This window comes from Neovison vison, chromosome 5 (assembly GCF_020171115.1).
Source record: "Neovison vison isolate M4711 chromosome 5, ASM_NN_V1, whole genome shotgun sequence".
Taxonomy (NCBI): Eukaryota; Metazoa; Chordata; class Mammalia; order Carnivora; family Mustelidae; genus Neogale; species Neogale vison.
Genome location: NC_058095.1, coordinates 37,542,245 through 37,565,576, shown reverse-complemented (window position 1 = coordinate 37,565,576; position 23,332 = coordinate 37,542,245). Strand labels below are relative to the sequence as shown.

Here is a 23,332-nt window from a genome sequence, read left to right as displayed (position 1 = left end):
CTGATGTAGTCACCCCTACATGTCTGAGGCCTGGGAATAACGGAGGTAGTTGATCTTCTTAGCAGAAACCATCTACACAGCATCTTTGACCTTTGGCCTCCTTCCCCTCACTGTATTTTGCCACTTCCTTTCCTTTACTTGTTTGTATCTCCTGCATGTGTCATCCATTATATTTGCCTCCTGTTTATCTCTTCTTTTACTGCTTTGGTCTTTTGTCTCTTGGGGGTCCGTCCCTAAATTGATCCACAGCCAAATGGACTGTAAAGTAGAAATGAATTCTCTTTCAGTATTTGTTGTATTAATGGTATAAACATGTGTACTGTGTATAAATGCAAATTAATAGGGCATTTGGTTAGTTTTCCTTACATGATTCTTCTTTTTTCCCCTCAAATCCTAAAGGAAACAAATGATCCCTATGTATGACTGCTGCCTTAAAGCTAAAAATTCCTTAGCAGGAAGATATGACAGAAATTGAAAACTGTTTTTTTTTTCTTGTGCCTGATCTGTTGTCCTGCTTTCTGGTTGAGGTTATTCCCTTCCCTCATTTGTTTTCTCATATTTCTATAATTAAAAGTTGAAGCGGTGAGCCAGCTCTGAGAGGTTGAAGATGTTCTACGAGCACTTGGCTCTTCCTCTGGAAGGTGTTCTGCTTGTTGCTATAATAAGGGCTTAAGGACCAATGACGCTCATCTTCCCTAGCTCATCTGGGTTGAAGGATCCATGTGGGTAGGGGTAGAGGTTTGTCCAAGGATTCAAATCCTGGTCCTGGTCTAGTGGAGTGATCTTGGGCAAAATGTTTAATTTCTTGAACTTTTTCCTCACTTTTCAAACAAGAGTAATCATAGTAATTCCTGCCTCTCTGGAGAGAGGAGGAAGCAGGCTCCCCGCTGAGCAGAGAGCCCGATGCGGGACTCGATCCTAGGACCCTGGGATCATGACCTGAGCTGAAGGCAGAGGCTTTAACCCACTGAGCCACCCAGGCGCCCCAGGAAATTATTATTGTAAACTGTAGAGCCCTGGAGCCTTACTGACAGCAGATGACTACTCCTCTTACCTCCTCCCCTCACTTCCTACATTCCTTCGACCAAGGAGTCTGAGCTCTTACTGTAAGCCAGGCGTGGGCCTGGGTGGGAAGGATGATTAACCAGAAGTGGTTTGGGGCCAGGAATGGCTCACAACCGGGGTGAGGGTTGGGGGATAGGGACTTACCATAAACAACCAGCTTTGTGGATGTTTCTTGAATTATATGAGAAGCTGCCCTGGCACCATCCATGGCGCCCCTTGATGTGCTAGGCCTGAAAGGAAAAGAAGTTCTCATTCTTCCTAACATCTGTCTGCCATTCCCATAACAGGAGAAATCTAGAAAGCTGCTTTAGAATCAATCTTTCTCTCTCCCATCCTCCTCCTCTTCCTCTTCTTTAGTAGATGGCAACAATACTAGATGGCAGTTTAGTAATTCTTAGGACGGGGCGCCTGGGTGGCTCAGTGGGTTAAAGCCTCTGCCTTCGGCTCAGGTCATGATCTCAGGGTCCTGGGATCAAGCCCTGCATCAGGTTCTCTGCTCAGCAGGGAGCCTGCTTCCTCCTCTCTCTCTGCCTGCCTCTCCGCCCACTTGTGATCTTTCTCTCTCTCTCTCTGTCAAATAAATAAATAAAGTCTTTAAAAAAAAATAGTTCTTAGGACAGTATACATCCATCTTTGAGCTGGTGAAGCTTGGGACTTTAGACATACAGGCTTCCCTTTGAAAGTGCTTCTGCCTCCCCCTCTCGCTTGAGTTTTAAGTTCAGTTTCCAAATTCCAATTGGGGAGAGGCGGGGAGCCCAGCCACAGATGTCAGAGTCTAGAGTTTTGGATTTATTTGAATTGGGAGATTAAAGTGAGGATGCCAAAGGCATGCTGACAGCTGAACAACAGAATTGTATTGGCAGATTGGGGATGGATGGTTTGTAACTAATTGGGGCCCCAGCTGTGCCTTGGGGAGCAGCAGTTAAAGAGAAATCAAGGTCGTGCAGTGCCCAGGGTCCAAAGAAGTTCATTTATTCAGTAAATAATATTTGATCTTTGAGAGTGGAAGATACAGACGACAGTCAGATAATCTCTCCAGTAAAATACAGCTGCAGCTGTGAAGAGTGTTCCGCCTGTGGGAGAGGAACCTGGGCAGTGGGCGTTGGTGGAGGCTAAGGGGACGGGTCCCCCGTGAAGTCACTTCCAGAGATTGTCTGCCATGTCTTCGCTATTTTCCAGAATGTTTTCTTTTTTTTTTAAGATTTTTTATTTATTTATTTGACAGAGAGAGAGAGATCACAAGCAGGCAGAGAGGCAGGCAGAGAGAGAGAGAGGAGGAAGCAGGCTCCCTGCTGAGCAGAGAGGCCGATGCGGGACTCGATCCCAGGACCCTGAGATCATGACCTGAGCCGAAGGCAGCGGCTTAACCCACTGAGCCACCCAGGCGCCCAGAATGTTGTTTTCTTGATAGATCTTCTAAGTGACGGTTTTACACTGTGGTTCAAGTGTAGCCCTGTCTGGGGGCAGAGGGATGGACCCAGCCCCATCTGGGTCCCAGATCATGAGAAAAAGGTATTTATTTTGTTTTCACTAGGATTGTCTTCTCTGAACCTGTACAATGCAAGGACTGATGCTGAGGGCAGCAGTCTCTGGGGAACTGGAGGGAAGGGCAGATCTGGCCTTGTTTTGAACGTAGAATCGAGGGGCAGGGTTTAGGGACCCCTTTCCTTGCTGACCTGAACTGTATCTGACAGTTCATTTTTCTCCTCCTCACACTGTCCCAGGGAGGTTCTGTGGGGACCACCCTGGGAGAAAGAACCTTTGTGGGTTGGAAGTCCGAGGGTTTCTCGGGGGGTCAGAAGTCCATGCCAGTCTGGCGAGGGTCCCTTGGGAAGCGACCCGGTGGCACTCAGATGGTGTGAAGGGCCAGGGGAGGTGGAATGGGAAGTACTTCTGCCATCTGACAGCGCAGATACAGGCATCAGACAGTCTTGTCATGTGTTGTGTTGGAGCCATGGCTCCCCAGTTGTGAGTTTCACGCTCCATTCCAGCCCAAGCGAGCTGACATCACAGGAGTTTGCTGGCTTTTCAACTTTGTGGAACTCTCATAGTATGCGAGTCCCATGTGATGGCCAGAATTAGATATTTTAAAAGCACTGGATAGTGTTTAAGTAAGATTAAAAATACCAGCTTTACAGGGCAGCACAGTTTCACTGATGGTCACTCATTTTACTCAGTTAATTACCATTTATCAAGATTCTCCGGAGGGGGATAAAAAGGCTCTCATATGCCTGAGACTAGGAGTCCTGGGGAAACCAAGGGGTGTTAAAGACTGGACTTGAGCTGCAGGAAGCTCCCAGTCTGGGAGACAGATGGGAACAGTGTGATGGAGTGCCATTCAGGCAAAAAAGAGGGTTTTGCATGCTGGGAAAAGGGAGCCACCCCCTCTGCTTAGGGTCTCATTTGGGTATTAAGGGATGATCGGGCATTTACCAGGTGGTTAAGATAGGTTAGGGCTTTGCAAGAGGCCGAACCAGCTTGGGATAAGGTAGTGAACAAGCTTGGTCCACTGGGGAAACAGGTTTGCAGGGAGGTGGGAGGGTGACAGTGAAGAGAGATAAGGAGAATAAGGAGAATCAGCCCAGTTTCTTAGTGCCACTGGAGGGGTTGGACCTTGTCCTATAGGCTGCTAGGAAACCACTGGAGGTTTTGAAACATGAGCGATGTGATCAGATTGTGTTGTAGAAATAGCATTCTAGAATGGGCTGGAGAGGTAAGAGCTGAGTCAGGGAGACCAGTTTAGGAAGCTGTCACGTGAGTTCAGGATGAGGGAGGGGAGGGCTCACACAGTGCTGCTGGCCATAGCTATGAAGATGGCTGTGGGATACTGGATTACAGAGCCAACTGTCTAGGGGATTGAAGGAATATGACGCAGAAGGGAGAGAAAGAGTAAAGGGTCTTGACTGCTTTGGCAACTTGGCCTTCAGGAGAAAGGAACAGAATTAGGGTGAGGGTGGTAGGAACCAGGGGAAGGGGAAAATGGTGCTGGCTTTGGAGGCATTTGCTTTGAAATGCCTTCCTAGGAGCCAGTTAGAGGCCTCCTTTAGAAAGGAATCCAGGCTTCAGGGGCAGGAGGCAGAAGTTTAGAAGACTGGGGTGTGGCTAAGGATGTACGTGGGAAGCAGGCAGTCAGGCACATGGTAGAAACACACCTCCAAGGAGGAGGAGGAAGGACGAGCAGCCAGAGAGGTGGAGGCTTAGAGAAAGAGAAGCAGCAGGAGAGGCATGAGGTGCAGAAGGAGAGAGTTGGAGGGAAAAGTAGGCTGAACCAACCACAAGAGAACTAACTGAATGCAACACCAGAGCCAAATGGTGTTAGCATTCAAAAGTATTAGTGTTTGGACTTGGCATGCTGGAGGCTACCCATGTTTTTGTAACTCAAAAGCCTGGTTGTGATAAATGATATTCATGGAGCTTTGCCAGAAGGCTCTGTAGCTCTTCCATTCCTCTGGAGAGTCTGTATCAGTGGATCTAGCCAGATCATCAGAAAGCTGTGTTCTTGGGCTGCCCTGACTTGACCCCCATGTAGAATCCCTTTTACTGAATTGCCCTTTGGTGTTGACTTAAGCTGTGCATTTTCATGGAGGGACTTCTGAGAAGCAATCTTGGAAGAGTTTCATGGTAGGAACTATTGGTGTGTGCTGAAGATCTTGTCCACTGGTTCATTGCTCATGGTTCCCTCTGCAACCACCCACAGGAGAAATGTCTCTTAGAAGATCTGTAGCTTAAGGGCTGTTTGGGTGGCTTTGTTTGTTAAGTGACTGCCTTTGGCTCAGGTCATGATCCTGGAGTCCCAGGATCAAGTCCTGCATCAGGCTCCCCACTCAGTGGGGAGTCTGCTTCTCCCTCTGACCTGCTTCTCCCTCTGACCCTCTCCCCTCTCATGATTGCACACTTGAGCATGTGCGCGCGCTCTCTCTCTCTCAGATAAATAAATAAATACTTAAAAGAAATCTGTAGCTTGAACAACCAGGATTTATAGGAACTGTAAGCCTTATTAACTACTGATTTTTCTTTTCTGCCTTGCTTACTAAAGATATGCAATTGAAATTCAGTAAATTTTTTTTTTTTAAAGATTATTTATTTATTTATTTGACAGAGAGAGATTACAAGTAGGCAGAGAGGCAGGCAGAGAGAGAGAGAGGAGGAAGCAGGCTCCCTGCAGAGCAGAGAGCCCGATGCGGGACCCGATCCCAGGACCCTGAGATCATGACCTGAGCCGAAGGCAGCGGCTTAACCCACTGAGCCACCCAGGCGCCCCGAAATTCAGTAAATATTTAGCAGCTTAATATAAGCATGCATTTCTCTGTCCTAACTCACCTTGTGTTCTTCTGCTTTTCTTACCCTAATTTCATCTATTTTAAAAGTATTGTTTGGGGGTGCCTGGGTGGCTCAGTGGGTTAAGCCTCTGCCTTCAGCTCAGGTCATGGTCTCGGGGTCCTGGGATCAAGCCCCTCGACGGGCTTTCTGCTCAGCGGGGAGCCTGCTACCCACCCCTCCACCCCCGCCTGCCTCTCTGCCAACTTGTGGTCTCTGTTAAATAAATGGATAAAATTTAAAAAAAAAGTATTGTGTGTTTTTGTAAGTTACCTTAAATCCTCTTTTTGGAGTTGGGAGTTGTTTAAGAAAAAGGAGGAAACCATTGATGAACTTTAGTCAGGTGTCCTTGGTAATGAATCTTAAGACAGATCATTTGGGTTTTTAACATTATTTTTTATTGAATTTGTGGAAACAATGCAAAGTAATACCTGATCTCTTCACAGACAGCTAGTAGCAGCTACTTCTGTCTGATACCTGGTGAATTCCATGCCAGTGTCTGGATGTTCAAGGGGAGCCACCTTCCCTCTCTGCAGATGTTCTGACCGATGCCGGCCTCATGTGGGGAACTTCCCAGGTCCCCAGAGTGCTGAACTGAGGGCCATTTAGTAATACATTGCTCTGCCAACAGATGTTGCGAAGGCACCGTCCAGCAGCCATTTCTGAGTGGGCTCTGCACGACTGACATGGTCTGTGACCTCGCTGAAATCAAGGTCTTACCACAGTGAAGGCTGGTGGTTGGCTACTGGGCTCTGGGGCAGGATTTGGCTGGCAGAAACATCCTTACAGCATGGAATCAAGACTTCAAGAGCCGAAGGAATCTTAGAGCTCATGTAGGATTATCATCTGACAGATAAGCCCTGTGAAATCAAGACTAGGCCCTGTGTCCAGGGTAGAGATGAATGGTTGGCTTTGTTTATGAAAGACCATGGTTCCTTGACGGTCCAAGCTGACTTTTATTATCATCGGGATGAATTTGAAATGAAGTACCACCTGGGCCCGGTGCTGTACAGTAGGTAACTATGAAGCGATGACAGTGATTTTCCTGTGTGCCTTGCTCATCAGCTCTACGGTCGTTATAATAGGGGCATTTCAGTCAAGTTGTTAGTAGTGGCCTCATGAGTCAGTGTGGGCTGCCAGGGTAACTTTTCCACTGCGATAAGTGATGGATTGGTCTGTTGTTTGGAATGATACAGCAATAATGTAAGATCCCCAGCTAAGCCACAAGCACCTGCTTAAAACCACAATGTACCTGTAAGTGGATTAATTTAGGCCCTAACCCTCTGACCACCATGAATCAACGTGGGAGACAGAGACACTGCTCGTTTGGGTCATGTGAATAGGAACAGTTCCCGCACTTTTTCTCCATTGCTGGTGAGGACGATTGTAGCTAATTAGCAGTATTGAAGGCAAACGCAGGTGCCAGGTGCTGTGCTGAGTGCTCTACTTGGAATGTCTCATTTGATTTCTTTTGTCTCCTCCACAAGGTAGGCAGTGTTGGTCCTTTTCAGGCAACTTTCCCAGTGGTGAGGCAGTTGGTGAGTGAGAAGAAGCGAGACTGGGCCCAGGTCCGTTGGCTTCTAGATCCTCTAAACCCTCACTTATTTGATGGTCCAAGAAAATTGGGTCTCCGCTCCCTGGTCTGGGTTCAGGATTCTGGTGAGATTAGGAATGGGGAAGGAGGACCTTCCTCCTGGGATAGAGGCCTTCCACGGACATTGTCTCTTTTTTCTGCCTCCCAGTCCTAGAAATGGCTCACCAGGTCCTTTTCCACTGTTGCCTTTTATTGCCTCTAATTAGGACTTCTCCCCCAATACATGTATATATTTAACTTAGGCCCCACAAAAGCAAAGAATGGACCTGGATGTCAATGACGGGCCTTTAGTTCACACCCAGGACTTAGAACATCTGTAGTCCTGAAGAACCATAGTTGTGGGCATCTTGGCACAGGATCTGAGTGGGGGCAGTCAGGGTAGAATAGTATTTCATGGGCCTTGGGGACCCAGAGGAACTTTGCCTCCTACCTCGTTACTAGAAGGAGAAGGGAGGGGCCTCAATCATGTCTGCTACCCACATGGGTGGGTGGACTGGTCTAGTCAGAAGCCTGATGGGACACAGAGGGAGTTTAGTTCAATAATGGCTGCTACTGTGTGCTGCTGAGTCCAGGGAGTACAAGAATGTGGTCCCTACTCTTGGAGCTTACTGTAGTAGAGGATACAGAGGCAGAAAAGGATAATTTTAGTTTTGATATAGTAAGTGTTTCAGTAGAGGTGAGCCCAGTGGAAGGACCAATAAACCCCATGTGAAGGTGAGTGGTGTTTTGTTTTTTCCCCCCTTAAGACTTTTAAAAAATTCTATTTATTTGAGAGAGAGCATAAGCAGGAGGCAGGGGAGAGAGAGCTAGGGAAAAGGCAGACTCCCCTCCGAGCAGGGAGACCGAAGTAGGACTCGATCCCAGGACCCCGGGATCATGATCTGAGCTGAAAGCAGACGCTCAGATCATGATCTGAACTGAAAGCACCCCCTGAGCTGAGTCTTAATGGACAAGTTAAAGGGCCTGGTGAGGGGCGCCTGGATGGCTCAGGTCATGATCCTTGGGTCCTGGGATCAAGCCCCATATTGGGCTCGGCTCCCTGATCAGTGGGGAGCCTCCTGCTTCTCCCTCTGCCTGCCACTCCCCCTGCTTGTGCTCTTCTCTGTCTCTCTGTCAAATAAATATTTTTAAAAAGTAAAAGAAAATGAAAGAAGTAATACCTCCAGCCACAGGAGAAGACCATCCCATTGTTTTTGTTGGGTGTTTGGTGGAGGGTGAGCAAAGACTGCCTGGAAAAGAAGTAGGGTGTGGAATCACAAACCACTTCTACTCCTTTCTAGCTCAGTGACTTTTGGCAAGTTATTCAGCCACTGGACCCTTAGCTTCCCCAACTGATATGAGCATCCACAGTGTTGGCACGCAATACACACCACAATTATAACTATTATTACTCTTATTGGTCAATTAAAAAAAATGCTGTTGCTTAAAAAAAGAAGAAAAAGAGGGGCGCCTGGGTAGCTCAGTGGGTTAAGCCTCTGCCTTGGGCTCAGGTCATGATCTCAGGGTCCTGGGATCAAGCCCCACATCGGGCTTTCTGCTCAGCAGGGAGCCTGCTTTCCCCTCTCTCTGCCTGCCTCTCTGCCTACTTGTGATCTCTCTCTGTCAAATAAATAAATAAAATCTTAAAAAAAAAAAAAAAGAAGAAGAAGAAAATGGAGACCGCAGAGTTACATTGCGACTTCTGTGAAGACACTCTAGCTTGTCCTCAGGCACCACAGGAGATGGTCCTGTTGGGGTGATGTTTCTCCAAACTTTGATTTCTTAAGGAAAGACAAGCAGGTGATGACATTGGAGGAGCCATTGGAGTGTTACCCTAATCGCTGTTGAGGTCCTTCTAAGAGGTGGTTTCCTCAGTGGCCATGCTCCCACGGGCCCTAAGGGAATACCAAGAACATAGCATCTCTGATTTACACAACCCTAGAAGGTCTCTGTACCCCTTTTTCCCCTGAAATCCACCTTCTGCATTTCAGCCAGTATAAAAAGTGGATTTGACCATGACCACTGTCATGGCCTTCAGAAAGGCAATATAGGGTAGTGGTTTAGAAGATGGGTTCTAGAACCTTGATCAGGGATTTCAGATCTCAGTTTTATCCTACACAAGCTGTGTGACCTGGGGCAGTTTTATTTAACTTCTCCAGACCATACTTTCCTCAAAAGAAGAATAATAATAGCAACCTCTGAAGGCTCTGAAGCTAATACTCTGCATGGGCACCTGGCAGGTAGGAAGGTGCACAGTCAGGTTTCAGGCATCTTACCACTGACATTCAGCTGCCGTTGGCACCAACGCATTGCTTCACACTCTTCTCTGCCATCTCATACTCTGCACTCCCATTTTTTAAGATGACGTTAAGGGTCTGCCTTGTGTCAGGGACTGTCCTAAGTGCTCCAGTTTAGCAACCAAATTCTTTAAGTCCCGTCTAATGCACTATGCTTTACACACACTTGCGCGGTTTTGCTGATGCTGTGACCTCAGCCTGAGGCATCCTTCCTATCTCTCCTCACCATGCCATTGCTTTCTTTATTTGTTTATTTATTTATTTAAGATTTTTTACTTATTTGACAGAGACAGAGCAAGCAAGCACAAGTCGGGGGAGCAGCAGGCAGAGAGAGAGAGAGAGGGAGAAATAGGCTTCCCGCTCAGAAGGGAGCGCAATGCCCCAATGTGGGGTTTGATCCCAAGACCTTGGGATCATGACCTGAGCAGAAGGCAGATGCTAAATGACTGAGCCACCCAGGCATCCCCTTCCCCCATCTTCTCAGTTTCTGTGGCCCCTTGTGTCGCATCCTCGTTCATCCAGTTCCTTCATGGCTTACCTGGAGCATCTGTACTCCTACCCCTCCATCCTTGGGCCATGCAGACATTTCTGTTTTGAGTTCCAGCTGCCTTGGTGGCTCCCTGTGGAAGAGGCCTGTCAGGTGAGACGGCCAGGTTCACTGTGGGCTGCCCATGCTTTTGGCTCTCCGGGTGCAGTATCTGAGGCGTTTGTTTTTAATCATAATAGTTCACATCTTTTCTTTCCATACTGATCAGCAGGAGCCAGCTGGGGGTGGTAGCAAATCTTCCTTTAATTTCCACTGTGATGGATTATGGCTTCACTTAAAATGGTGTTTAATTTGTACATGTGCCCTGAGGCTTTTAAACATCGAGCTCATTTGACGATTGTTGGAAATAAATTTGGACTCCACAGTATGTTGGACTCCATGAGTTGGACTCATGGAGCCCCATGGAGCCTGTGGCCCCATTATAAGTACCAAAGTCCAAAAATCAGAATGTGGTGAGTTCTACTGCCCCATACCAGTCATTTCTTCCTACAAAGAAAAAAACTCAGGGGCACCTGGGTGACTCAGTTGATTAAGCATCTGACTTCACGGCTCAGGTCATGATCTCAGGGTCTGCTCAGCAGGGAGCCTACTTGTCCCTCACCCTGCTCATGGTCTGTCACTCTCTTTTTTTCTCTCTCTCTCAATAAATAATAAATAAATAAAAATCTTTAAAAAAAAATAAATAAATCCATCTATTTTACTTTCCTCCCTAACAATTGACTCAAAGAAGCAGCTTTTAAAATTTTCCCTTAGGAAAGAAGACAGTAATAGGTGATTATTTTTGGGACCTTACTGTCACCTCTTTCTTTTTTTTTTTTTTTTTTCATTATTTTTATTTTTTTATTATTTTTTTATTTTTATTTATTTTTTAAATTTTTTAAATTTTTAAATTTTTAAATTTTTTTAATTTTTTATTTTTTTTAGCTGTCACCTCTTTCTTGTGACAGCCTGCTCTCTTTCTTCTCAGGCACAAGGACACTCTCTTGATTAGGCTTCAGCTTGCTTTCTCCTGACTTCCTCTCATTGCTTCCAGCTTGCCCCATTGTGGTTGAACAAGATGCGCATTTCAACAAGCCACTTTTTCCTTCCTTCCTTCTCAGGGAAGGAGTCCTATTTTGGATGCCTATGAATTCCTGTGAGAGAGGGAAGGAAGCAGAGTGACAGCAGAGTCCCATGCTGGCTGGCGAGGCACTCGGAGGTTTCTCCAGCACCAAGCAGCCTGGGACGTTGCTTACGGGGTCAGTTCTTGTCTTTTAAGTTCAGAGCTGTGCTGTGGGTTTGTATGTACAGTATGTATGTATAGTACGGACCATAAATGTTTATTCTTCAGAAGGTAGCTTTGAACAAATTTTGGAATTCAGATTTGAAGCTGAGCATAACCAGAAACCCCAGCCTGCAAACTTTTTTGTTGTTGTTGTTTCCTACAGAAGAGAAGTGAGAAAAGAAATAATTCTACTCTGGGGAAATGCATAATTTAGAAGCTGTCTGCATGTATAAGAAAACAGACTCTGTGGCTGCTCTGTAAACCCAGCCTGGCAGCCAGGGCTCATGGTTTCCTTTTCTTCCTTCTTTGTTTTTATAACACGGATAGGACCCCTGCTCCGAGTGCTCCCCACTGGGCAGTGAGGGCTCTGGACTCAGAAGCTGGCCTGGGGCAAGCCTCCAGCTTGTTTCCCTGCCTGTTTTTTCCTATTTCTTACTCTGACCTACCACCCCTTCCTTTCCTGGAGATTCTGCCCTTTCTGAGAGCGAAACAGGGCTCTTGGAAAGTTCAAGGGTATTTCAGGAAATCTCAGACAGGGTACTTGTCTCTTTCTACCGCCTGTAACAACTCAACAGCCTCAACACCCAACACAATTGAGCTACCCTGGGCTTACGTTTTGACCACGCTTCACCTTACCTACTATCAGAAGATGTCCAGGATGAGAAAGAGGGGCTCTAGATCCAAGGGGTCATGTGTCTGCCTTCCTTCTCTTCTGGCCAGTCCTAACTCCAATGCCGGGGAAACCCATTCTCCCCTCCATGGTCTCCCAAGACTATGTATCCAAGTATTTCTATAATGTTCAGTGTCACCTGCTTTCACATCTTTAAAAATAGTGGTGGGTGGACCAAGCAGGGAAGACACTATGCCTGGGTCCTTGTAGGTCTGATTTCCTTCAGCAGTTGGGCATCTTCATGTGTAATTGGTCACCCTGAATGGGCAGCCCTGCGTGGCTCAGGACTGCACAAGGGAAATGTGGGGTGGGAGTAGTGACCGCCGTTTTCCTTCAGCCTGGTGCTGGGCAGTGCTGTTGCACCCTCAGGAAGATGTAGAGTCCCAGGGGTGTAGTGACTTTCAGTGGCTGCTGTGGTGGGAAGGATGTCAGGGAGGAGGACATCAGCCCTTTGGAAAGATTTAGTTAGTAAGGTTTAGAGGAAAAAGAGAACTATGATTTGCAGCTTTCTCTAAACATCCAGATGGATCCCAGACATAATCCCGCAAAGAAGATCTGATTTTGTTTGTCTTCCTCCCCCGTCTCTCTAAATAATTTTATCTTCAAAGTGTGGTGCAGGCATTAATTAACGCTGTGCCTCCCCTGGGAGGTAGGCAAGTGGGAACACCACCCCTTTCAGCAAAGCCCAAGGAATAGGCAGGTCCAGAAGCTTCGGGCAGCGGAGCCCGAGAGGCACAGTGTGCATTGGACCTTGGGACTTTCCCCTCAGACCTTTACTTGGACATAGCCCGGAAACCACCCACTTTCTCAGTGTCCTTGGTTCCCAGTAGAATAGAATTGCTGAGGCAATGGCAGGAGAGATGTTTGGTGCTGTGGGATGACTAATGGAAACTTGGAGGGTTGAAGAGAAATTCTGGTAAAATTCACTGTCATTGTGAATTCTAGATGCAGGAGTCTGATTATGTCATTTGTTTCATTCATTTGCAAAGGGAGTGCCTTTTCAGACAAAAAAGTACTGAGCATCTATTTCTGGGCAAGGTATAGCAAAGGAAATCATTTTGCCTAAAAGAGCCGGCTAGCCACGAGGAACCCTGCTGCTTGGGAGTTTGATCCTTTGTATCTTGCTTAGTCCCAAGCAGAGGGTGGTGTGGGGATTGTTATCTCTGTAGATGGTGGGGTTTTTGTTGTTGTTGTTGTTTGTTTAAGATTTTATTTGATAGAGAGTGTGTGTGTGTGCGCGCGTGCGTGCAAGAGAGAGAGAACGGGGCAGAGGTAGAAGCAGACTCCCCGCTGAGCAGGCTGCCCAGTGTAAGACTTGATCCCAGGACCCCGGGATCATGACCTGAGCTGAAGGCAGCTGCTTAACTGAATGAGCCACCCAGGTATCTGCTAGGTGGTGGTTTTAAGTAGTGGAAGACTACTGGTATCTGGAGGCGGATGAGAAATACATACATGACTGTTGATCCAGTAACTTTGTAGAGGTTAAACTTTTCCTTTTCATTTAGCCTTTATCTTGGTTAGTTCAGAAGAGGAGGCCACTTAAGAGTCCTCTCCTTGGAGCTACAGGTGGCACATCCTTAATCCTGGCCTCTTCTGTGGTTCCCTAAGAATGGTGATCATGCCAGTGTCTGAATGTTGGTGGAGGATACCTTGGGTGACTGCTGAGAAGAACCCTGGGTTGATACTGAACCTCCAGCTCCGGACAAGCAGCAGCACTGAGATCCCCAGTAGTTCCTTTCTCATAATTGGGTGTCTTGACAATGATGGTAAGAAACAGAGAAGCGGTCATTTCTTCCTGTAAATGTTGGCCTCTCTCTTGGGTGGCAGTTGGACTTGACTTGCTTTGCAGGAAGCCCTGTTCCATCAGCTCATGGTATTCCCCTTATCTTGGCATTGCAGGCTGCTGAGAACCAGCCCTCGACCTCTGCTTGAGGGTCCTTCCTCTGAAGACATCACCAGTGTGTGGAGCCTGCCCCACACCCACCCCCTGCCAAACCACGGCCTTTACCTGTGTCTTCCGGTGTTTCCCGTGCGACCCATCCTGTGGGAGTGCCTCGTGGGCCACTCCAGAGTTCACCCCACGCTCAGCGGCGCCAATGGTGAAGATGACAAGATCCAAGACTTTCCAGGCATATCTGCCCTCCTGCCACCGGACCTACAGCTGCATTCACTGCAGAGCCCACTTGGCCAATCATGATGAACTCATTTCCAAGGTACTTTCCCCTGTAGGCCTTCCTTGCTCTCCTCTGGGTTGGGGGGCGCTTCTGGCTCATAAGGTTGCATAGGCTTACGAGCTCTCCCGAAGAGCCCGAGATCCTTGTACTCTATCTTTTGCACAGAGAGGGCTGACGTGTGTGGCTTTCTCACTCAGCTGAGAGATAACTCTGAGTTGGAGGGAGGATGTACTAGTTTAATTTGTAATTTTGAAAGTTAGATATGATCCCTGTTGGAGGCTGGGGGGCTGGTAGCTTGCAGGCCGGAGGGTAGGGGCTGTGCAGTGATTGGAACCTCTCGCTTGGCTGACTTAGCTCAAGTTGGCGGGTGAATGCCATGTAGAGTGTTGCTTGCGTGGAAAGAGAAGTCTGGGAAAGGTGGTCAGGGCAGGATATCTCGTAGGAGGAGCTTCTTAGCTGAGATGAGAGGATATTGCCTTCCAAGCTCCCTGGGAAGGTTATAACACTGCTGAGCTACTAAAACGGGTGGCCTTTGGGGAGGACCAAAAGTGGCTTGGTAAAGAGCTGACCCACTCACTGGCCTCAGGGATCTTTAGGGCTTTTGCATGAGGTAAAATACGGAGTGACACTTAATCATAATCAGAAGAAAGAATGGAACCTTATTTTTCCTGAAACACTTTAGCAGCTGCTTCCTAAAGTTGGGTTGGGGGAATTGTTAACCAATAAACCCAATATCCCAGTTGTGCAATCCAGGAACTGGCTCCTTCAGGCAGCATTTTCAGGGGAGTTCCCTCTCTCCTAGCTCTGAATTCCCATGGGTTTTAACTAGGATGCATGAAAAGGAGAAAGATCATGGGGACCTCTTCCCCTTAAAAAGCACCCTTCCTCAGAACATGGACTCATGCCATTAAGATTAAAAAAACCAAACCGACCTTTCTACATATCCAGACTCCGTTAAAAAAAAAAAAAATAGTGTTCTTGATCTGTTAGTAAAGGTGGCATTGCTTTTCCTGCCTCTGGCTTGGTAGTCCCAGCCACAGAGGGATGAAGGATCAGTAGTTCTAGAACAGTACTGTCCACCTGGCTGATTTGACAGGAAGTGAAGGAGGCTGCTTGAACAACCATGTCTGTGGTTGTGGGGCTTCTCAAATCAGGTCTGAGGACAGAAGTCCTTCTAGGCCTGTCCCAAGACCTAGGGTTACCACAGAGCTTGAACCCTGGAGTCCTCAGAGTCTTGGCCTCTGGCCTACTTTCACTTCCCTAGGCTTCTGCTAATTCTCCTTTATGCCATTTATGTTCTAGCCAGCCTGTAGCTTTCTCTATCAGCAGACTCACCTTGTCTAAGATTCCTCTTGAATCTTTTGGGAAACCCTCAAGTCTGGAATTTTGGATGTGGGGAGGCAGTGTCAGTGAGGGAAGAGAGGAGTCCGTCCCCTTTGCTTTGGAAGGGGGCTTGCAAACTTGGAGGGAAAATGTGAGCTGTCCTATTTCTCAAAATCTCCAGAGAAAATGGAAGCCAAGACATCTTTTTAATACCAGGAGGAAGTGCATATGTATCATAAGAAATTGAGGTAACAATAAAATGGATCCTAGCACCTTTTAGGTCCTAAAAACTGCTACTTGACACTTTATAAATGTTATCTCTCTTAACCCTCATAAGAAGACTTTAAGGTAGGTGATGTTAATCATATTTTCTGGATGGAGAAGTTGAGACTCAGAGAGGCTGTCCAAGAATGCAAATTGGAGGCTCAAAGAGGGGAAAGCAGTTTCTTTGAGCGTGTTCAATCCAGATGGGCTTCTGGAAGAGGTGGTATTGAGCTGGGTCTTGTAAGACAGACAGAGGGAACATGTGGAGATGGTCGTGGTCTTAGCATTGATGTTTGAAGCCGGGTATTCAGGGCCTTGGACAGTCTGGCCTTTTTGAGTGAGGTTTCTTGCCAGTTCCTTGCTTTATGTTCCAACCACTTGGAACTCATCAACATCCCTGAATATGCAGATGGGGGTATTTCAGGCATATGTGCCTCAGCCAACAGCAGCCCTTTTCCTTCACCTCTTTCCTCTCTCCCAGGAGCTTTTCTACATCCTCTTTCACCTGAGACCACATCTCCTAGTTTTGTATCTTCTTGGTTGGGAACCTGACCCATGGCCAAGAGCTCACAAAATGATCAAATAGATTCGGGTGGGGCGTGAGCCTTGGGAGAAGACAAGGGATGAGCAGAAAAGTCTTTCTTGGCCTCTTGTCCTCCTCCCTGCCCATTTTGGGGCAGAAAGGCTCATTCACAAGTCCAGGCCAAAGTCAGCACAGGCTTCAGTTTCATGGGCTACAACCAGTGCCCAGATGGGGTGCATTAGAGCTTGATGATTTAAAGAGTTGGGTTAAATGCCTGGCGGTGGGGAGGGAATGAGGGAACTGTGGCCGGCGCTGCACAAAGATTCCTTTATTTCTTCCACAGCCACCCCCGGCGTTAAATAATCTATAGATTCTTAGGCAGGTCCGCTTAATGGAAACATCATTCCTTCAGCCCCCTCTTTGGAAAATGGGCCTTTCTTTTCATTTTGCTTCTCTCTTCCATTTAAGAAAGTTCAGGGAGAGAATGTTTCTCCTGTTCTCCCCTCTTGACATAATCTCCTATGCGGTTTCACAATCTGCCCAGTGGGAGTTAGGAGCTGGGAAGCAGATAACTGGAGCAGCAGTGTAATTAAATGATACTTTGTACTTGTAATAGAGCCTTTCATCTGGAAGCCTGACATTCCCTTGTTTGGTTTAAAAAAAAGGTGGGGGGGGGTCTGACTTCATTATGGAGAAGGCAACACTCAGAGAACTAAAGCTCTGAGTATGTGGCTGGTAGAGAACTGGGTACAGGATTGGGACTTCGGAGTCCCATGGAAATGTGTAGTTGTAATGTTTTGAACAATTAGGGTCTCTACTGATGTGGCGGAAAGAATCCGCCACCAGCCTTTCTGCCTTTCCCAGCTTGCTGTAAACCCCCAGGGGCCTCAGTCCCTGGAATCAACTGTCCAACCTCCGAGTCTCAGCCTCTCACTAATAAGATGAGTAAAGTAATATTCGCTGCTGTGAGTAATGCCTAGTAGCTAGCACTTAATGTATAAGTGTGCTGTGTGCTGTCCCCATGACAGTCCTGTGAGGTAGGCATACCTTATTTGAAGATGGGGTGAGGAGGGTTACCTCACTGGGTTGTTATGAGACTGGATGAGATCATGGGTGTGTGTGGGTGGTTGGCAAATCACAAAGCTCCTATACAAATAGAAAGTCCCTTTGCTTCTTTTGGTTTTGCTGTTCAAAGGAGGTTTGGGGGTGGTAGAGGGATTATTCTTGCCTGATACCAAGCAAATTTAGTCTAGCCAAGATAGTTTGACTTCAGAACTTGGAGTCCAGGAGTTGGATTTCTCAAAAGGCCGTAGAAGCAAAGTTGTGTGTGTCTGCTCAAAGGTAATAGGGCATTTTCTCTGTAGGATGGGGGTAGGGGCCTCTTTGAATTGATGACAGAGCTATCTAGGGAATGTGCTGAGACATCCTGCATTTTCTTTCTTAGGGGGTGTTGTGGTCTAAATGCTGGAGTGTTTGCATGCGGAGGTACTTTAAGTTGGCATGAGGAATTGCTCACATTGTTGTTTCTCGCTTAATGGTGCAAGCCCCATTATAAAAATATACTTTGGTTATAAAATAATAATAGTTTCAATTGGAACAACTAGTTGCCCCAAGCGAGAACAGTCTATTGCTCATTTCAGTGGAAACTAGCTGTCATGAAAAACTGGATCTTCACAAAGCTTTTCCGTGACAATTTTCTGTCTGTAAGCCTTCCTTTGCCTCCCTGCTGCTGACCCATCACCCTTTGATGGCATTGTGGAGTAGGCTGTTTGGGAATGGTGAATTGGATTAATCTCTCATGAACTCACTTTGGGGATGGTGGCCTCATTCCAAGACACAATTTGCTCTAGTGTTCTGGGGCCCTGGAGGGATGGTGTTGTGCGAGGCTCTGGAGTGGGTGCCCAATCCAGGGGGGAAGGCCGAAATCTTTTCCTCACCATCCAGAGCTATGTAAATTATCACTATGTCAGATCTTTGGGTCACATTATCTCCTGGTGACAAATACAAAATTCCCAGAATTGCAGGTCATTTAGCCCAGCCTCTCTTCATGAGAAAATAAGCCATGGGCAGCTCAGCGACTGGCCTGAGGTTCCACAGCCTCAGAGCCAGACCTTTCCATCGCATACCCCTTGGTTGTGCTCTGTGGGCGGGGCTCCGGCTGTTCAACCACTGGGCCTCCTTCTGAGGCTGGGAGCTTTTAGGAGGCTGGTTCTTTCTCGTTCCCTGTTGGGCTCTTGGGCTTACAGTAGTAGCATTTTGGTTTTCCCTGCCTGCCTAGTTAGATGTAAGGTGGAGCATTGTTCTGAGGGAAGTAGCAAGGAGGAGGATGTTCTGAAGCTGCGTATGGGTCTCTTGGCTACTGAGAGGCCCCCTCTGCCTGCCATTTCCCACTCTGAGGCTGCTGCTGCTGCTTCTAAGATTTTATTTATTTATTTATTTGAGAGACAGAGTGAGCGGGTGAGTGAGAGAGCGCACAAGCTGGAGGAGGGGTAGAGGGAGAGGGAGAAACAGGATCCCCACCCAGCGGAGAGCCCAGTATGGGACTCAGTTCCAGGGCTGTGGGATCATGACCCAAGCTGCTTAATGACTGAGCTACCCAGGCACCCTCTGCCACCCCCAACTTCTGAGCACTAGTGCTCCATATCAGTGATTCTCAAAAAGACTTGTACCCCTAACATAGTGGCTTGAAGGTAGTGGACAAGGAGGGGTCCTGGTATGGAGGTACAGAGACCTGTTCCGTCCTTTCCAGTCTACTTACTGGGGGTGCGTTTCTCTTAATTCACACCATCCACCAGCTTGTCTTTAATGTATCATAAATATCCTGGAAAATTGATGCAAAAAATAAATACAGGAATAGAATTTCTAAAAAGCCACTCATTACTTCTTCTCTAAGTGTCTTGAAAATGTTACAGTGAGGTTTGGATTATATGTAGCCGCATTGATGATGGGTGTGTCACATTAAGCAGAATAATTCACGGAGACTATGGACGAGAAGATGTGGCTCTTGAAGATCATCCTGAGCTTTCCTGACTTGCAAAATAAAGTTGAATTCTAATTTTATGAATTAAGAGGTTTTTGGTATTCAGTGGATATGTGACAATGATTTTTACAAAAACTATAATTCAATAAAATTAGTATTTCTTTTGAATTCCTAAGAAGAAGAAAAACTAGATTATATATAAACCTATAATTATCTTTATCATAAAAAGTGAAAATTTTGTTTCTAAAATAGTAGGACCTATGATTGTACCAGAGTGACTGATGGGTTTTAAGACATTGAGAACAACTATGCTGGTAGGACCCACACCACAGTGAGCACCTTTGCTTCTTTTGCAATGTTTGTAAAACGTCATTGAATGTTTGTTGGTTTCCTACAGAGCATTTCTGCATTTCTGAGGTATAGCAAAGGCAAAAGTAATAAATTATGAAAGAGTTCCAAAGTAAGCCAATAAGCCCCATTAACACATTCAATCACTGTTTTTGTTGTTGTTCTTTTTAAAGCCCCAACATGGGGCTTGAACTCTGGACCCTGCGAGCAAGACCTGAGCTGAGATCAAGAGTCTAGACACTTAACTGACTGATCCACCCACGTGCCCTTATATTCAATCAATCTAGCTTTTGTAAACAAACAAACAAACAAACATATCTAACCTAAAATTACTGACTTCTTTTTCCCAAGTATCTGACCTTTGAAAGCCCTGATCTTCTTTTTTAAAAATTATTTATTTTTTTATTTGACAGAGATCCCAAGTAGGCAGAGAAGCAGGCAGAGAAAGAGAGAGGAGAAAACAGACTCCCCTCAGAGCAGAGAGCCCAATGTGGGACTCGATCCCAGGACCCTGAGATCATGACCTGAGCCGAAGGCAGAGGCTTTAACCCACTGAGCCACCTAGGAGCCCCAAAAGCCCTGATCTTCTAATGAAGTGTTACTTCTGGAGGAGGGCAAAAGGGTTATCTGTTGGTCCCTCGGGAAGGGGTGACAGGTGAACCAAATCTATACAGAAAATCTGCAAACCAAAAGGATATGGTTAAATGACTGTGTTCATTTGGAGCTCCTAAGATGTAATATCTTGTGCTCTCTTCTCTCCATGGGGATAGAGATTGAATTGCTTCAGGATGAGATAAGCCATAAATTAGGCTGGGATAATTAGTAGAGCATGATAGTTCGAACATGCGACCACCTTAACTGAATCTCTGAGGCCTCTGGCACGTGTGGGTAATGGCAGTGGGCACTGTGCCTAGACTTGTTTTGTTTCATTGGCTCTGTTCTGTCATTGCACATACACTAAATATGTACTCATGTGTGTGTGTGTGTGTGTGTGTGTGTGTGTATAGCACTCTAGGAGGTATTAGAATATTACCCTCAAGGAACTTGGACTCTAGCTGGGAGATAATAGGTTCATAAGTCATCTCTTCTTGAAGTTTGTGTTTCACCTTACGTTTATCTTAGAGCAGTTATCACAGTATAACAGTGCATGTCTCCATTAGCTTGTGAACTGCTTGAGGAGATAATTGTGATACCATCTTTGTTTCTCTAGCACTCCGCACAGCTCCAGCTCCGAAAGACTGCTGTAGATTTTCAGTGAGTCTACGAGTGAACGACTATTAGTACTATAAACTGGAGAGACAGACCTGGAGGGTCTTAACTGGGGGTCCATGGACTGGCTTCAAGGGATCCTTGAAATTACATGTTTAATTCTGTGTGTAGTCTGCTTTTCATGGGAGGGTTCCATAGCTGCCTTCAGGTTCTTGAAAGGTTGATCAAAACCTTAAGATTCATCTGTCTAGAAGTTGTGAAACTCTGGGAGGACTTGGTAGAAGTGACTTTGAGATGTGCCTGGAAACAAGAACCGAGACACCTGGAAATAGATGGGGAGGGGCCGGTAAAAAGAACAGCAAGAATAATGAAGTGAAGGCAGGAAGCATGTGGGGAATGGCCCATTCTTTTAGATTAGATACTGAGGAGCTGTGTGAAAACAGATCGAAGGAGTAGGTTGAAGCCAGATTGTTGGAAGAAGCCAGATTGTTGGAAGAATAGAAGTCCTGACGTTCTCTGGCTGGCAGTTGGGTACGGCTGAAATTTCTGAGCACATAATGCCACCACCAGAGAGCTTTGCTGTGAGATGGCAGATGTTGTCATGGTGTGGTCGGCAAACTGCTGGAGAGAGACTGGAGATGGAGGAACCAGTCAGTGTGTGCGCGTCGCAGTGGCTTGTAGGTGTTTGGGGGCACGTGGTCGTGGTTCAGCGAAGATTCGTTGAGCATTACTTGAGGAAGAAATACAGGCATTGTAGGGCTTTAAAAAATTCCTGTCATTTGTAATTACGAATAAGAACAGTTGAGCTCAGGAGGTCACAGTCTTTGGATGGGAGGCCGACCTATCCCATAGTCGTGCCTGCTCCCTGTGGAAATGAATGATGTAGGCACAAGTAGAATTGCTCACCCATTTATTATTAGAGGAGCTGCGAGGGACCGACTCTGGTGAATCATCTGTGTTTTTTGCTGCAGACTGCAGGCAGCTGGAACATGAATCTGCTCAAATGCGATCCTTTCTCTGTGGTTGCTTTAAATACCAAAAGGAAATGTTGACTTGAGCTATGAGGCGTACCCTGAAAATTAACTCTGTGGTTTGCAGATGCCTGTAAGGTTCCAATCATGAGATTGGTTTATACGTTAGTGTTTTGGCATTCAGTAAGGATGCTGATGATTGCAAGCTTGTGTACTTACTCAAAATCCAAAGACACGCTTTTCAACAGAGTGTCTTCTCTGGGAAACATGTACTAGGTGCAGGACCCTCCCCCTACGTTTTTGAGCACTGGCACTCGGTCTGTCTCTGGGATGGTAAAGTTGTGCCATTGCTGGTCTGGCTCTTTTGTTTTGGGGGCCTGAACAGAATCCAGCGTCATATTCTGATAGTTCAGTTCAATAATACTCTTTATTTCAAACAACATACCAGGCTCTGTGCCAGGTGCCAGGAATAGGGAGATGACATCACCATGATTCCTGTACTTAGCCTGTTATCTTCGGGATGCATGGGAATGTGAGGCTCACTGTGGAGGGCAGGAGAACGTTTGCAGATGTGGTTGGGTACCAACCTGAAAAAACACAGGATGAGAAATGTACGTTGCTGTCTACTGTTTTGAACATCTGTGTGGTAGGGATTCCTTTTTACTCCATCACTTAACTTTATAAGATCCTTCAAGATGGGAATTAAGTGACTTGCCTGAGGTTATAGGTTACCAAGAAGCTGTGTGGAGTACAGATCTAGACAGGTCTATGCCCTCTTTACAATAGCTTGACAGTCATATCTAGGTAGCTCCTTTTGGCATCAACTATTTTCTTTTTTTTTTTTAGATTTATTTATTTTTTTTAAGATTTTATTTATTTATTTGACAGAGATCACAAGTAGGCAGAAAGGCAGGCAGAGAGAGAGGGGGAAGCAGGCTCCCCACTGAACAGAGAGCCTGATGCGGGACTCGATCCCAGGACCCGGGGATCATGACCTGAGCTGAAGGCAGAGGCTTAACCCACTGAGGCACCCAGGCGCCCTATTTATTTATTTTTTAAAAGAGCAGGTGAATGCGCACACACAGCAGAGGGAGGGGCAGAAAGAGAGGAAGAAAGAGAGAATCCAAGTAGACTGCACTGAGCACAGAGCCTGATATGAGACCCAAGCAGAAACCAAGAGTCAGACTTAACCACCTTGCCACCCAGGCTTTCCACCATTATTTTCTGATCTCTCAGTAGTGTTGGTGGTAAATCCTATCCTATCTTCTTTCCTATCATTTCCTTGACTGAAGAGTCCTCCTTTCTTTCTTTTTATTCACTTTCTACCCATTCCTAAAGAATAGTTTAAATATTTTCTAGGACGTCTTGTTGGACTATGGGATTTTCTCCCTTTGTTGAACTCCTAGGGAAGTTTACTGCCTGGTTGTTCATTTTGGCAATTAATAATGACTGTCTTATAATAATATGGTTTGTGTTATTGTGGTTACATGCACTTTTTGTACATAATTGTCTTGCTTCCTACTAAGATTCTAAATGACCTGGAGTCAAAGACTACAGAACGTTAGAGCTTGAGGGGCCTTTGAACCTGGATTTTCTACCTCAGGTCCTCATTTTACAGATTAGGAAACCAAAGCCCAGACAACCTCTTGACTCCATACTTTGCCACGTCCTCTCTGCCAAACCACCTACTGCCTTGCACATAACTGATGCTTGTAAATGCTAGAGGCAGGCCTGGAGGAGAGGGCCAGTTGGGGCAGAATGAAAGCATCAAGGCTGTATGATCTTGGCCAAGACCATTCTTTTTGGC

General features: G+C 46.3%; 1 protein-coding gene across 1 annotated transcript in view; it reads left to right on the top strand.

Moving 5' to 3' along the window:
- Positions 1-13,662: 13,662 nt before the first annotated feature.
- YPEL2 (yippee like 2) overlaps positions 13,663-23,332 on the top strand; it is a 45,497-nt gene continuing 35,827 nt past the window's right edge. Inside the window, exon 1 of the mRNA XM_044248555.1 lies at positions 13,663-13,946. Coding sequence (XP_044104490.1) covers positions 13,830-13,946 — 117 coding nt within the window. The 5' untranslated portion in view covers positions 13,663-13,829. The remainder of the gene's footprint in view (positions 13,947-23,332) is intronic.